At 41.8% G+C, this 16,056-nt stretch overlaps 1 protein-coding gene across 3 annotated transcripts in view; it reads left to right on the top strand.

Moving 5' to 3' along the window:
• Positions 1 to 16,056, top strand: part of LOC124866530 (multiple epidermal growth factor-like domains protein 11) — a 172,393-nt gene that overhangs the window by 100,847 nt on the left and 55,490 nt on the right. For all 3 annotated transcript variants that reach the window (XM_047362355.1, XM_047362357.1, XM_047362356.1), the window contains exons 9-10: positions 14,554 to 14,766; positions 14,970 to 15,144. In XM_047362355.1, the coding sequence (XP_047218311.1) occupies positions 14,554 to 14,766; positions 14,970 to 15,144 (388 nt within the window). The remainder of the gene's footprint in view (positions 1 to 14,553; positions 14,767 to 14,969; positions 15,145 to 16,056) is intronic.

The following is a 16,056-nucleotide window of genomic DNA, read 5'->3' as shown; positions in this document are numbered from 1 at the left end:
CCTTCCATCCTGTAGTCACCTCTCAGCATATAAACCTTCCTTTAACCCTTCCATCCTGTAGTCACCTCTCAGCATATAAACCTTCCTTTAACCCTTCCATCCAGTAGTCACCTCTCAGCATATAAATGTTCCTTTAACCCTTCCATCCTGTAGTCACCTCTCAGCATATAAACCTTCCTTTAACCCTTCCACCCTGTAGTCACCTCTCAGCATATAAACCTTCCTTTAACCCTTCCATCCAGTAGTCACCTCTCAGCATATAAATGTTCCTTTAACCCTTCCATCCTGTAGTCACCTCTCAGCATATAAACCTTCCTTTAACCCTTCCATCCTGTAGTCACCTCTCAGCATATCAACCTTCCTTTAACCCTTCCATCCAGTAGTCACCTCTCAGCATATAAATGTTCCTTTAACCCTTCCATCCTGTAGTCACCTCTCAGCATATAAACCTTCCTTTAACCCTTCCACCCTGTAGTCACCTCTCAGCATATAAACCTTCCTTTAACCCTTCCATCCTGTAGTCACCTCTTAACATATAAACCTTCCTTTAACCCTTCCATCCTGTAGTCACCTCTCAGCATATAAACCTTCCTTTAACCCTTCCATCCTGTAGTCACCTCTTAACATATAAACCTTCCTTTAACCCTTCCATCCTGTAGTCACCTCTTAACATATAAACCTTCCTTTAACCCTTCCATCCTGTAGTCACCTCTCAGCATATAAACCTTCCTTTAACCCTTCCATCCTGTAGTCACCTCTCAGCATATAAACCTTCCTTTAACCCTTCCATCCTGTAGTCACCTCTTAACATATAAACCTTCCTTTAACCCTTCCATCCTGTAGTCACCTCTCAGCATATAAATGTTCCTTTAACCCTTCCATCCTGTAGTCACCTCTCAGCATATAAACCTTCCTTTAACCCTTCCACCCTGTAGTCACCTCTCAGCATATAAACCTTCCTTTAACCCTTCCATCCTGTAGTCACCTCTCAACATATAAAACTTCCTTTAACCCTTCCATCCTGTAGTCACCTCTCAGCATATAAACCTTCCTTTAACCCTTCCATCCTGTAGTCACCTCTCAGCATATAAATCTTCCTTTAACCCTTCCATCCTGTAGTCACCTCTATGCATGTAAACCTTCCTTTAACCCTTCCATCCTGTAGTCACCTCTCAGCATATAAACCTTCCTTTAACCCTTCCATCCTGTAGTCACCTCTCAGCATATAAACCTTCCTTTAACCCTTCCATCCTGTAGTCACCTCTCAGCATATAAATCTTCCTTTAACCCTTCCATCCTGTAGTCACCTCTATGCATGTAAACCTTCCTTTAACCCTTCCATCCTGTAGTCACCTCTCAACATATAAAACTTCCTTTAACCCTTCCATCCTGTAGTCACCTCTCAACATATAAAACTTCCTTTAACCCTTCCATCCTGTAGTCACCTCTCAACATATAAACCTTCCTTTAACCCTTCCATCCAGTAGTCACCTCTCAGCATATAAACCTTCCTTTAACCCTTCCATCCTGTAGTCACCTCTCAACATATAAAACTTCCTTTAACCCTTCCATCCTGTAGTCACCTCTCAACATATAAAACTTCCTTTAACCCTTCCATCCTGTAGTCACCTCTCAACATATAAAACTTCCTTTAACCCTTCCATCCTGTAGTCACCTCTCAGCATATAAACCTTCCTTTAACCCTTCCATCCTGTAGTCACCTCTCAGCATATAAACCTTCCTTTAACCCTTCCACCCTGTAGTCACCTCTCAGCATATAAACCTTCCTTTAACCCTTCCATCCTGTAGTCACCTCTCAGCATATCAACCTTCCTTTAACCCTTCCATCCTGTAGTCACCTCTCAGCATATCAACCTTCCTTTAACCCTTCCATCCTGTAGTCAACTCTCAGCATATAAACCTTCCTTTAACCCTTCCATCCAGTAGTCACCTCTCAGCATATCAACCTTCCTTTAACCCTTCCATCCTGTAGTCACCTCTCAGCATATAAACCTTCCTTTAACCCTTCCATCCAGTAGTCACCTCTCAGCATATCAACCTTCCTTTAACCCTTCCATCCTGTAGTCACCTCTCAGCATATAAATGTTCCTTTAACCCTTCTATCCTGTAGTCACCTCTCAGCATGTAAACCTTCCTTTAACCCTTCCATCCTGTAGTCACCTCTCAGCATATAAACCTTGCTTTAACCCTTCCATCCTGTAGTCACCTCTCAGCATATAAATGTTCCTTTAACCCTTCTATCCTGTAGTCATCTCTCAGCATATCAACCTTCCTTTAACCCTTCCATCCTGTAGTCAACTCTCAGCATATAAACCTTCCTTTAACCCTTCCATCCAGTAGTCACCTCTCAGCATATCAACCTTCCTTTAACCCTTCCATCCTGTAGTCACCTCTCAGCATGTAAACCTTCCTTTAACCCTTCCATCCTGTAGTCAACTCTCAGCATATAAACCTTCCTTTAACCCTTCCATCCTGTAGTCACCTCTCAGCATATAAATGTTCCTTTAACCCTTCTATCCTGTAGTCACCTCTCAGCATGTAAACCTTCCTTTAACCCTTCCATCCTGTAGTCACCTCTCAGCATATAAACCTTGCTTTAACCCTTCCATCCTGTAGTCACCTCTCAGCATAGAAATGTTCCTTTAACCCTTCTATCCTGTAGTCACCTCTCAGCATATAAACCTTCCTTTAACCCTTCCATCCTGTAGTCACCTCTCAACATGTAAACCTTCCTTTAACCCTTCCATCCTGTAGTCACCTCTCAGCATATAAATGTTCCTTTAACCCTTCTATCCTGTAGTCACCTCTCAGCATGTAAACCTTCCTTTAACCCTTCCATCCTGTAGTCACCTCTCAGCATATAAACCTTCCTTTAACCCTTCCACCCTGTAGTCACCTCTCAGCATATAAACCTTCCTTTAACCCTTCCATCCTGTAGTCACCTCTCAGCATATAAACCTTCCTTTAACCTTTCTATCCTGTAGTCACCTCTCAGCATATAAACCTTCCTTTAACCCTTCCATCCTGTAGTCACCTCTCAGCATATAAACCTTCCTTTAACCCTTCCATCCTGTAGTCACCTCTCAGCATATAAACCTTCCTTTAACCCTTCCATCCTGTAGTCACCTCTTAACATATAAACCTTCCTTTAACCCTTCCATCCTGTAGTCACCTCTTAACATATAAACCTTCCTTTAACCCTTCCATCCTGTAGTCACCTCTCAGCATATAAACCTTCCTTTAACCCTTCCATCCTGTAGTCACCTCTCAGCATATAAACCTTCCTTTAACCCTTCCATCCTGTAGTCACCTCTTAACATATAAACCTTCCTTTAACCCTTCCATCCTGTAGTCACCTCTCAGCATATAAATGTTCCTTTAACCCTTCCATCCTGTAGTCACCTCTCAGCATATAAACCTTCCTTTAACCCTTCCATCCTGTAGTCACCTCTCAGCATATAAACCTTCCTTTAACCCTTCCATCCTGTAGTCACCTCTCAGCATATAAACCTTCCTTTAACCCTTCCATCCTGTAGTCACCTCTCAGCATATAAACCTTCCTTTAACCCTTCCATCCTGTAGTCACCTCTCAGCATATAAATCTTCCTTTAACCCTTCCATCCTGTAGTCACCTCTATGCATGTAAACCTTCCTTTAACCCTTCCATCCTGTAGTCACCTCTCAGCATATAAACCTTCCTTTAACCCTTCCATCCTGTAGTCACCTCTCAGCATATAAACCTTCCTTTAACCCTTCCATCCTGTAGTCACCTCTCAGCATATAAATCTTCCTTTAACCCTTCCATCCTGTAGTCACCTCTATGCATGTAAACCTTCCTTTAACCCTTCCATCCTGTAGTCACCTCTCAACATATAAAACTTCCTTTAACCCTTCCATCCTGTAGTCACCTCTCAACATATAAAACTTCCTTTAACCCTTCCATCCTGTAGTCACCTCTCAACATATAAACCTTCCTTTAACCCTTCCATCCAGTAGTCACCTCTCAGCATATAAACCTTCCTTTAACCCTTCCATCCTGTAGTCACCTCTCAACATATAAAACTTCCTTTAACCCTTCCATCCTGTAGTCACCTCTCAACATATAAAACTTCCTTTAACCCTTCCATCCTGTAGTCACCTCTCAACATATAAAACTTCCTTTAACCCTTCCATCCTGTAGTCACCTCTCAGCATATAAACCTTCCTTTAACCCTTCCATCCTGTAGTCACCTCTCAGCATATAAACCTTCCTTTAACCCTTCCATCCTGTAGTCACCTCTCAGCATATAAACCTTCCTTTAACCCTTCCATCCTGTAGTCACCTCTCAGCATATCAACCTTCCTTTAACCCTTCCATCCTGTAGTCACCTCTCAGCATATCAACCTTCCTTTAACCCTTCCATCCTGTAGTCAACTCTCAGCATATAAACCTTCCTTTAACCCTTCCATCCAGTAGTCACCTCTCAGCATATCAACCTTCCTTTAACCCTTCCATCCTGTAGTCACCTCTCAGCATATAAATGTTCCTTTAACCCTTCTATCCTGTAGTCACCTCTCAGCATGTAAACCTTCCTTTAACCCTTCCATCCTGTAGTCACCTCTCAGCATATAAACCTTGCTTTAACCCTTCCATCCTGTAGTCACCTCTCAGCATATAAATGTTCCTTTAACCCTTCTATCCTGTAGTCATCTCTCAGCATATCAACCTTCCTTTAACCCTTCCATCCTGTAGTCAACTCTCAGCATATAAACCTTCCTTTAACCCTTCCATCCAGTAGTCACCTCTCAGCATATCAACCTTCCTTTAACCCTTCCATCCTGTAGTCACCTCTCAGCATGTAAACCTTCCTTTAACCCTTCCATCCTGTAGTCACCTCTCAGCATATAAACCTTCCTTTAACCCTTCCATCCTGTAGTCACCTCTCAGCATATAAATGTTCCTTTAACCCTTCTATCCTGTAGTCACCTCTCAGCATGTAAACCTTCCTTTAACCCTTCCATCCTGTAGTCACCTCTCAGCATATAAACCTTGCTTTAACCCTTCCATCCTGTAGTCACCTCTCAGCATAGAAATGTTCCTTTAACCCTTCTATCCTGTAGTCACCTCTCAGCATATAAACCTTCCTTTAACCCTTCCATCCTGTAGTCACCTCTCAACATGTAAACCTTCCTTTAACCCTTCCATCCTGTAGTCACCTCTCAGCATATAAATGTTCCTTTAACCCTTCTATCCTGTAGTCACCTCTCAGCATGTAAACCTTCCTTTAACCCTTCCATCCTGTAGTCACCTCTCAGCATATAAACCTTCCTTTAACCCTTCCACCCTGTAGTCACCTCTCAGCATATAAACCTTCCTTTAACCCTTCCATCCTGTAGTCACCTCTCAGCATATAAACCTTCCTTTAACCCTTCCATCCTGTAGTCACCTCTCAGCATATAAACCTTCCTTTAACCCTTCCATCCTGTAGTCACCTCTCAGCATATAAATCTTCCTTTAACCCTTCTATCCTGTAGTCATCTCTCAGCATATAAACCTTCCTTTAACCCTTCCATCCTGTAGTCACCTCTCAGCATATAAACCTTCCTTTAACCCTTCCATCCTGTAGTCACCTCTCAGCATATAAATCTTCCTTGAACCCTTCCATCCTATAGTCACCTCTCAACATATAAACCTTCCTTTAACCCTTCCATCCTGTAGTCACCTCTCAGCATATAAACCTTCCTTTAACCCTTCCATCCTGTAGTCACCTCTCAGCATATAAATCTTCCTTGAACCCTTCCATCCTGTAGTCACCTCTCAGCATATAAACCTTCCTTTAACCCTTCCATCCAGCAGTCACCTCTCAGCATATAAATGTTCCTTTAACCCTTCTATCCTGTAGTCACCTCTCAGCATGTAAACCTTCCTTTAACCCTTCCATCCTGTAGTCACCTCTCAGCATATAAACCTTCCTTTAACCCTTCCATCCTGTAGTCACCTCTCAGCATATAAACCTTCCTTTAACCCTTCCACCCTGTAGTCACCTCTCAGCATATAAACCTTCCTTTAACCCTTCCATCCTGTAGTTACCTCTATGCATGTAAACCTTCCTTTAACCCTTCCATCCTGAAGTCACCTCTCAGCATATAAACCTTCTTTTAACCCTTCCATCCTGTAGTCACCTCTCAACATATAAACCTTCCTTTAACCCTTCCATCCTGTAGTCACCTCTCAGCATATAAACCTTCCTTTAACCCTTCCATCCTGTAGTCACCTCTCAGCATATAAATGTTCCTTTAACCCTTCTATCCTGTAGTCACCTCTCAACATATAAACCTTCCTTTAACCCTTCCATCCTGTAGTCACCTCTCAACATATAAACCTTCCTTTAACCCTTCCATCCTGTAGTCACCTCTCAGCATATAAACCTTCCTTTAACCCTTCCATCCTGTAGTCACCTCTCAGCATGTAAACCTTCCTTTAACCCTTCCATCCTGTAGTCACCTCTCAGCATGTAAACCTTCCTTTAACCCTTCCATCCTGTAGTCACCTCTCAGCATGTAAAACTTCCTTTAACCCTTCCATCCTGTAGTCACCTCTCAGCATGTAAACCTTCCTTTAACCCTTCCATCCTGTAGTCACCTCTATGCATGTAAACCTTCCTTTAACCCTTCCATCCTGTAGTCACCTCTCAGCATGTAAACCTTCCTTTAACCCTTCCATCCTGTAGTCACCTCTCAGCATATAAACCTTCCTTTAACCCTTCCACCCTGTAGTCACCTCTCAGCATATAAATCTTCCTTTAACCCTTCCATCCTGTAGTCACCTCTCAGCATATAAACCTTCCTTTAACCCTTCCATCCTGTAGTCACCTCTCAGCATATAAACCTTCCTTTAACCCTTCCATCCTGTAGTCACCTCTCAGCATATAAACCTTCCTTTAACCCTTCCATCCTGTAGTCACCTCTCAGCATATAAATCTTCCTTGAACCCTTCCATCCTGTAGTCACCTCTATGCATGTAAACCTTCCTTTAACCCTTCCATCCTGAAGTCACCTCTCAGCATATAAACCTTCCTTTAACCCTTCCATCCTGTAGTCACCTCTCAACATATAAACCTTCCTTTAACCCTTCTATCCTGTAGTCACCTCTCAGCATGTAAACCTTCCTTTAACCCTTCCATCCTGTAGTCACCTCTCAGCATGTAAACCTTCCTTTAACCCTTCCATCCTGTAGTCACCTCTCAGCATGTAAACCTTCCTTTAACCCTTCCATCCTGTAGTCACCTCTCAGCATGTAAACCTTCCTTTAACCCTTCCATCCTGTAGTCACCTCTCAGCATGTAAACCTTCCTTTAACCCTTCCATCCAGTAGTCACCTCTCAGCATATCAACCTTCCTTTAACCCTTCCATCCTGTAGTCACCTCTCAGCATATAAATGTTCCTTTAACCCTTCTATCCTGTAGTCACCTCTCAACATATAAACCTTCCTTTAACCCTTCCTTCCTGTAGTCACCTCTCAACATATAAACCTTCCTTTAACCCTTCCATCCTGTAGTCACCTCTTAACATATAAACCTTCCTTTAACCCTTCCATCCTGTAGTAACCTCTCAGCATATAAATGTTCCTTTAACCCTTCCATCCTGTAGTCACCTCTCAACATATAAACCTTCCTTTAACCCTTCCATCCTGTAGTCACCTCTCAGCATATAAACCTTCCTTTAACCCTTCCATCCTGTAGTCACCTCTTAACATATAAACCTTCCTTTAACCCTTCCATCCTGTAGTAACCTCTCAGCATATAAATGTTCCTTTAACCCTTCCATCCTGTAGTCACCTCTCAACATATAAACCTTCCTTTAACCCTTCCATCCTGTAGTAACCTCTCAGCATATAAATGTTCCTTTAACCCTTCCATCCTGTAGTCACCTCTCAACATATAAACCTTCCTTTAACCCTTCCATCCTGTAGTCACTTCTCAACATATAAACCTTCCTTTAACCCTTCCATCCTGTAGTCACCTTTCAGCATGTAAACCTTCCTTTAACCCTTCCATCCTGTAGTCACCTCTTAACATATCAACCTTCCTTTAACCCTTCCATCCTGTAGTCACCTCTCAGCATATAAATGTTCCTTTAACCCTTCCATCCTGTAGTCACCTCTCAACATATAAACCTTCCTTTAACCCTTCCATCCTGTAGTCACCTCTCAGCATATAAATGTTCCTTTAACCCTTCCATCCTGTAGTCACCTCTCAGCATATAAACCTTCCTTTAACCCTTCCATCCTGTAGTCACCTCTTAACATATAAACCTTCCTTTAACCCTTCCATCCTGTAGTCACCTCTCAGCATATAAATGTTCCTTTAACCCTTCCATCCTGTAGTCACCTCTCAACATATAAACCTTCCTTTAACCCTTCCATCCTGTAGTCACCTCTCAACATATAAACCTTCCTTTAACCCTTCCATCCTGTAGTCACCTCTTAACATATAAACCTTCCTTTAACCCTTCCATCCTGTAGTCACCTCTCAGCATATAAATGTTCCTTTAACCCTTCCATCCTGTAGTCACCTCTCAACATATAAACCTTCCTTTAACCCTTCCATCCTGTAGTCACCTCTCAACATATAAACCTTCCTTTAACCCTTCCATCCTGTAGTCACCTCTTAACATATAAACCTTCCTTTAACCCTTCCATCCTGTAGTCACCTCTCAGCATATAAATGTTCCTTTAACCCTTCCATCCTGTAGTCACCTCTCAGCATATAAACCTTCCTTTAACCCTTCCATCCTGTAGTCACCTCTCAGCATATAAATGTTCCTTTAACCCTTCCATCCTGTAGTCACCTCTCAGCATATAAACCTTCCTTTAACCCTTCCATCCTGTAGTCACCTCTCAACATATAAACCTTCCTTTAACCCTTCCATCCTGTAGTCACCTCTCAACATATAAACCTTCCTTTAACCCTTCCATCCTGTAGTCACCTCTCAGCATATAAACCTTCCTTTAACCCTTCTATCCTGTAGTCACCTCTCAGCATATAAACCTTCCTTTAACCCTTCTATCCTGTAGTCACCTCTCAGCATATAAACCTTCCTTTAACCTTTCTATCCTGTAGTCACCTCTCAGCATATAAACCTTCCTTTAACCCTTCCATCCTGTAGTCACCTCTCAGCATATAAACCTTCCTTTAACCCTTCCATCCTGTAGTCACCTCTCAACATATAAACCTTCCTTTAACCCTTCTATCATGTAGTCACCTCTCAGCATATAAACCTTCCTTTAACCCTTCCATCCTGTAGTCACCTCTCAACATATAAACCTTCCTTTAACCCTTCTATCATGTAGTCACCTCTCAGCATATAAACCTTCCTTTAACCCTTCCATCCTGTAGTCACCTCTCAGCATATAAACCTTCCTTTAACCCTTCTATCCTGTAGTCACCTCTCAGCACATAAACCTTCCTTTAACCCTTCTATCCTGTAGTCACCTCTCAGCATATAAACCTTCCTTTAACCCTTCTATCCTGTAGTCACCTCTCAGCATATAAACCTTCCTTTAACCCTTCCATCCTGTAGTCACCTCTCAGCATATAAACCTTCCTTTAACCCTTCCATCCTGTAGTCACCTCTCAACATATAAACCTTCCTTTAACCCTTCTATCATGTAGTCACCTCTCAGCATATAAACCTTCCTTTAACCCTTCCATCCTGTAGTCACCTCTCAACATATAAACCTTCCTTTAACCCTTCCATCCTGTAGTCACCTCTCAGCATGTAAACCTTCCTTTAACCCTTCCATCCTGTAGTCACCTCTCAGCATATAAACCTTCCTTTAACCCTTCTATCCTGTAGTCACCTCTCAGCATATAAACCTTCCTTTAACCCTTCCATCCTGTAGTCACCTCTCAACATATAAACCTTCCTTTAACCCTTCCATCCTGTAGTCACCTCTCAGCATATAAACCTTCCTTTAACCCTTCTATCCTGTAGTCACCTCTCAGCATATAAACCTTCCTTTAACCCTTCCATCCTGTAGTCACCTCTCAGCATATAAACCTTCCTTTAACCCTTCCATCCTGTAGTCACCTCTCAGCATATAAACCTTCCTTTAACCCTTCCATCCTGTAGTCACCTCTCAACATATAAACCTTCCTTTAACCCTTCTATCATGTAGTCACCTCTCAGCATATAAACCTTCCTTTAACCCTTCCATCCTGTAGTCACCTCTCAACATATAAACCTTCCTTTAACCCTTCCATCCTGTAGTCACCTCTCAACATATAAACCTTCCTTTAACCCTTCTATCATGTAGTCACCTCTCAGCATATAAACCTTCCTTTAACCCTTCCATCCTGTAGTCACCTCTCAACATATAAACCTTCCTTTAACCCTTCCATCCTGTAGTCACCTCTCAACATATAAACCTTCCTTTAACCCTTCCATCCTGTAGTCACCTCTCAGCATATAAATGTTCCTTTAACCCTTCCATCCTGTAGTCACCTCTCAACATATAAACCTTCCTTTAACCCTTCTATCATGTAGTCACCTCTCAGCATATAAACCTTCCTTTAACCCTTCCATCCTGTAGTCACCTCTCAGCATATAAACCTTCCTTTAACCCTTCCATCCTGTAGTCACCTCTCAACATATAAACCTTCCTTTAACCCTTCCATCCTGTAGTCACCTCTCAGCATATAAATGTTCCTTTAACCCTTCCATCCTGTAGTCACCTCTCAGCATATAAACCTTCCTTTAACCCTTCCATCCTGTAGTCACCTCTCAACATATAAACCTTCCTTTAACCCTTCCATCCTGTAGTCACCTCTCAGCATATAAATGTTCCTTTAACCCTTCCATCCTGTAGTCACCTCTCAACATATAAACCTTCGTTTAACCCTTCCATCCTGTAGTCACCTCTCAGCATATAAACCTTCCTTTAACCCTTCCATCCTGTAGTCACCTCTCAACATATAAACCTTCGTTTAACCCTTCTATCCTGTTGTCACCTCTCAGCATATAAACCTTCCTTTAACCCTTCCATCCCAGTTTCCAGCTCCCTCAGATTTTTTACAACCCTGCCGCCCCCACCCACTCCAACATTATTCTCAATTGAGCCAAATTACCTCCATCCATTCAGGCTCCAGACAGGTGAATTAGCCTACATGGTATAATTCCCAGTTTGACTTCTCTTCCATTTCGTCCACGTTCTAATGGAATTAGGCAAGATAAGAAGTCCTGAGGAAGTCTGCATGATTTAAATGTGATGCTGAACAGAAGTCCTCGCTGAGCCAGTTTAATTGAGTGATTTGTCTATTTCTTAATGGTTTCATCTGGTGGACGTGTGAAGAATGCAACAGGCAGGACTTTTTTCCGCTTCTCTCCATTCGTTCTCTTTATAACCCATACAGATACCCTGTGAACTTTAACCTTGAGCTCCTCTCAGGGTCTCGGTTTAACGCTTACTCTGTTGACCTCCTGAGATGTAGCAGCCGGCGTCGTTCAGAGAAAATAGAGTGGGGAATGATAACGGTCTAGTTTTATTGTTGAACAGGAATCGCATTAATCTGAATAATAAATGAATGTTTGAAGGACAATTCTTTACATTTAAAACCTGCTCTTAACATTTATTGTTAAATCCATTCAACTATTCAAGTTTTTACTTTTTTATTTTAAGTTTACAGAAGAAATTAAGACTTTCAGTTTTTTTTGCCATTATGTGTCTGAAATGAGTCAGTTAATGTTTCTGAACTGATGAGCCCCATTCAGTTACAAATTTAATTTATTAAATTCAAATAATATTCAAAAATACTTTATTAACAATTCCCTAATGGGACATTAAATGTTATATTATCCCAGTTATCAGAGAGTTGTTGTAGATGCTGATGGCTGATCTCCTGTAGCTGTCACAGTGGGGTTTTGGGGTGGACCGCAGCGCAGACAAGAGCTGGGCTGCAGCATTTTCATCATGATCTTCAAAAGAAAAGTATATTTGATGCAAAAAATGTTGAATTTAAATAAAAAGAGAAATCTTAGTGAAGTGAACCGTTGCTCCATGCATTTTAGGACAACAGTAGTTTTAAATGTGTACTAATGAAAAGACTATGGAGGAGGTCAGTTTATGCCTGATGATTATTGTTATTTAAATTAGTGTTGTCTGAAAACGTTGACTTCAGGAGATGAAATGAAAGCCTGATGTTTCTGTATGACAGCTGCAGATTCTGGCCTTGCTCGCCTGATCGGAGCACAACACTGACGGTAAAACATTTGACTTGCAGATGCATGCATTGGGAGCTTTATTAGATACAGCGTTATTAAATGAATGCAGTCAACAGGAAGGGTTGAGCAGTAAATCCTCCTTTATGAAGGCTTTTATGGGAAGTGTTGTCGAGCGGCGTAAATCCAGCTGCAGGATCATTCTGGAGGATGCAGTTGGCGGTGCCGGGAAAACCTTTTGTTGTGTTTATTAGCCTGCACTCAGTGATATTAACGAGGTCCTGAAAATAATGGAAACACCTGCCAGTGGGACATGATGGGGGTTAATCAGCTACTGAGTGAGGACTTCCTGCAGGAGTCTGAGTTCTGCAGCTGAATACAAACAGAGTAAATCCTTCTGCTTTTTTCCAGGTTTGCTGATAAACTGCAACTTTAAGCATATCATGTTCCTACACAACTCTAATTTAAGACATTGATAAATGTTGAGCTGAAAACAACCCAGCAGAGTGATGGGGAGCAGCTGTAATCAGTTTCCTGTGAGGCAACAGAACCCACCAGAACATCCTGATCTCCGTTAGTTTTAAACAGAATGAGGGATGCAGCTGAACACGTAAAGTTCTAGTGTTCTGCTGCAGCCGTTTCCAGAATCTGGCGCTGGTTAGAGCCTCTCAGAGGAAAAACTGGATTTCAGGTTTTCTGATTATGCTCAGTGTTTGCTATGTTCCTGCAGTAAGTTTCGATTGTACTCATGCCTTGCACCTGCGGTGAGTTCTGCTTTGTTTTGTTTGCTCATGACTTGTGAATAAAGCATATTAATTTTATTATTTTACTTCAGCATTAAATTTAATTTTCTTATTATTTTTTTTATTCTATGCTATTTTTTCTATTTTGGTTGTATTTTGTTCAGCATTAAATTTATTTTTCTTATTTTTTATTTTAGTTTAGTTTATTTTTTCTATTTTGGTTGTATTTTGTTTTTGTTTTTATTGTTTATGTTCAGCATTTTATCATTTTTTTCTCACTCTCATTTCATTTTAATTTGTTTTTTTGTGTGTGTTATTATAATAATAGTATTATGTATTTTATTTTATATTTTATTATTTATTAGAATCAGAATCAGACACTAGCTTAGGTCCTCCTAACCTAAGCTAGTGGTGTATATATTTCTGAAGGCTGAATAAAATTGTTTCAGATTCATGAGTTTCATTCAATTTATTAAACCAGATTATTTAAAACTGAAATTAGGATAAAAAAGTTTTTAAATTGAACTGTAAAGGAAACCTGGTGTAATGAAAGTTAAATCTCTTTAGAACAAACCATTAAAGTATACCGATCAGTCATAACATTATGACCAGAAAAAGGAATTATCTGGCTCCCATGATGATCTCGCAGCAGGTGATGTTTATGTTCTGTTGAGGTTCTGTGTGAGGATGGAGCACCTTTGTCTGTGGTGGTTCAGACAGCTGGGTCAGATCCACTGTAGCTCTGTGGGATGTTAGTTTGCAGAAGTCGGGATCGGCCAAATAGAAAGGAGAACCAGTGGACTTGAGACTGAGTCGAAGATGACTAAGAATCATGTAAATGTTGGCCCATTTGTTCTGCTGTAAGTCAGTCTGCTTAAAATATTCCTGCAGGTTCTGATAGGAAGTTGTCAGAACACACAGAGGATCGTATCCACCACCCACACTATGGACATCAGAGCAGGACCACAGAGTAATAGAGGAAGGTGATGGAGGATGTTTGCTGCTTTTGGTTCTGCTGGGAAAGCTCAGGTCCTGCCATCCGTGCAGATGTTACTGACCAAGTCCAGCGTTCATGGAAACAATAGTCCTTGATGGCCATGGTCTTTTTCAGCAGGACATTGCTCCCGGTCAGTACTGCAGAATTACTCCCAGAATCTTTAAGGTTCTGGGCATCTTCAGACCTGAATGTTAAGCCTCTGATTGAAGGAAACTTGACCTCTAAGTTCCTCAGCTCTAAACCCATTGGATCACCTGTTGGATCCTAGGGGGCTTCACCTCCAAACCTCTAGTACTAAAAGGATCTGCTGCTGATGGCTTTGAGCCAGAAACCACAGTAGGCCTTCATAGGTTCTGGAGAGTTTATGTTGAGACGGCCAGAGGGGATTTGGTGATGAAATGGGAATCCTGCATCCTTTCCAGGGTTCAACAAATCCAGTTGTTCAGGTTTTTAAGGATATATCCTGAGTTCTACTTTAACATCAGCAGACGTGCCATGAAGGAATCAGAGATGCTTCAGATGCTAACAGAGTGTAGAAGAAGAACATTAACACCTCAGCATGTTGGGAAATAACTTCCTCTTCCTGTTTTCAGGTGCCATGAAGAATGTCCAGTCGGCACATACGGCCCACAGTGTGCTCACAAGTGTGACTGTCTGAACAGGGCCAAATGCTACCACATCAACGGGGCCTGCCTGTGCAACGAGGGCTTCAAGGGCCCCAGCTGCCAGGACCGGTTCTGCCCCGCAGGCCTTTACGGACTCTTATGCGATAAATATTGCCCCTGCAAGGCCGACAACACGCTCAGGTATGTCACAGTTAATCTTTCAAGGTTTGAATAAAAAAGGGGTCATGCATAGTAATTTCACAAAAGATGACATGCTTCCAGATATTGTACTAATCTACAGAAAGAGGAAATGAGATTGTCTATCTGCTTGGACGGAAAACAAAGAAATAAGCTGAATGCATCACATCAGAAAAGTTTTACTTCCTCCCTCATTCCTCTCCTAGCTGTCACCCCCTGTCAGGGGAGTGCAGCTGTGCAGCCGGATGGGCGGGGCTTTACTGCAACGAGACCTGCCCAGCTGGTTACTACGGCGAGGGCTGCAGAGAGCCGTGTAGCTGCGCCAACGGAGCCGACTGTGACGGCATCACCGGAGCCTGTATATGTGCACCTGGATATATAGTAAGTGTGCAAACGCAAGATTATTTCATTCTATCGTGAAGCTACTGATGTTGCACAGATCTCCACAAAGGGAGTTAAAAATGTGGCAATGTTACGTGCATGTTTTGAAAGATGGAATATTGAGAATACAATTAGAGAGAGGTCAATAAAAATGGATCAAGCCCTAGATTTTATATCCATAGTGAGAGATTACTTCATCAGGAAAACCCAGGGATTCTTACCTAAGCAACACTCTCCAGCTCATTCTGGAGGATCCAGAGGTGTTCCCAGACCATAGGGAATACAACACCTTACAGAAGTATTCACACTGCTCTAACTTCCACATTTTCTTTTTGTAACATAACAGCCACAAACATTTGTGTATTTGTATTGTGATTTTAAGTGACAGACTAACACAAAGTAGTGTATGATATGGAGTAAAAAGAAAATAATGTACATTACAAGATTTTTTACAAATAAAGAATCTGAAACGTGTGGAGTGCATCAGAACTCAGCCCGCCTGAGTCAGAACTCTGTAGAACCACCCCTGGCTGCAGGTCCAGCTGCAGGTCTTATGGGGTTTGTCTTTAACAGCTATGAATATCTACAGACTGAACACGTACTCCATTTTTCTTTGTAAAACAGCTCAGGTTCAATCAGATTGGATGGAGAACATTTGTGAACATCAGTTTTCAAGCCTTGCAACAGATTCTCAGGTAGATTTAGAATCAGAATCAGAACCAGCTTTATTCACCAAGTTTGTGACAAAAAACAAGGAATTTGACATCGGCCACACTTTTCTGGAAATTAACACATTTTAAATCTATCCATTCTGGGGGAACAAACTGTTTCTGTGGCAGCTGGTTTGTAGCGCCACCTGAAGGTAGAAGTCTAAACAGTTTGTGTCCAGGATGTGTGGGGTCTGCAGAGATT

The sequence above is a fragment of the Girardinichthys multiradiatus genome, chromosome 4, assembly GCF_021462225.1.
Source record: "Girardinichthys multiradiatus isolate DD_20200921_A chromosome 4, DD_fGirMul_XY1, whole genome shotgun sequence".
Taxonomy (NCBI): Eukaryota; Metazoa; Chordata; class Actinopteri; order Cyprinodontiformes; family Goodeidae; genus Girardinichthys; species Girardinichthys multiradiatus.
Note: the sequence above shows the minus strand (reverse complement) of the source record. Positions and strands in the feature narration are given on the sequence as shown.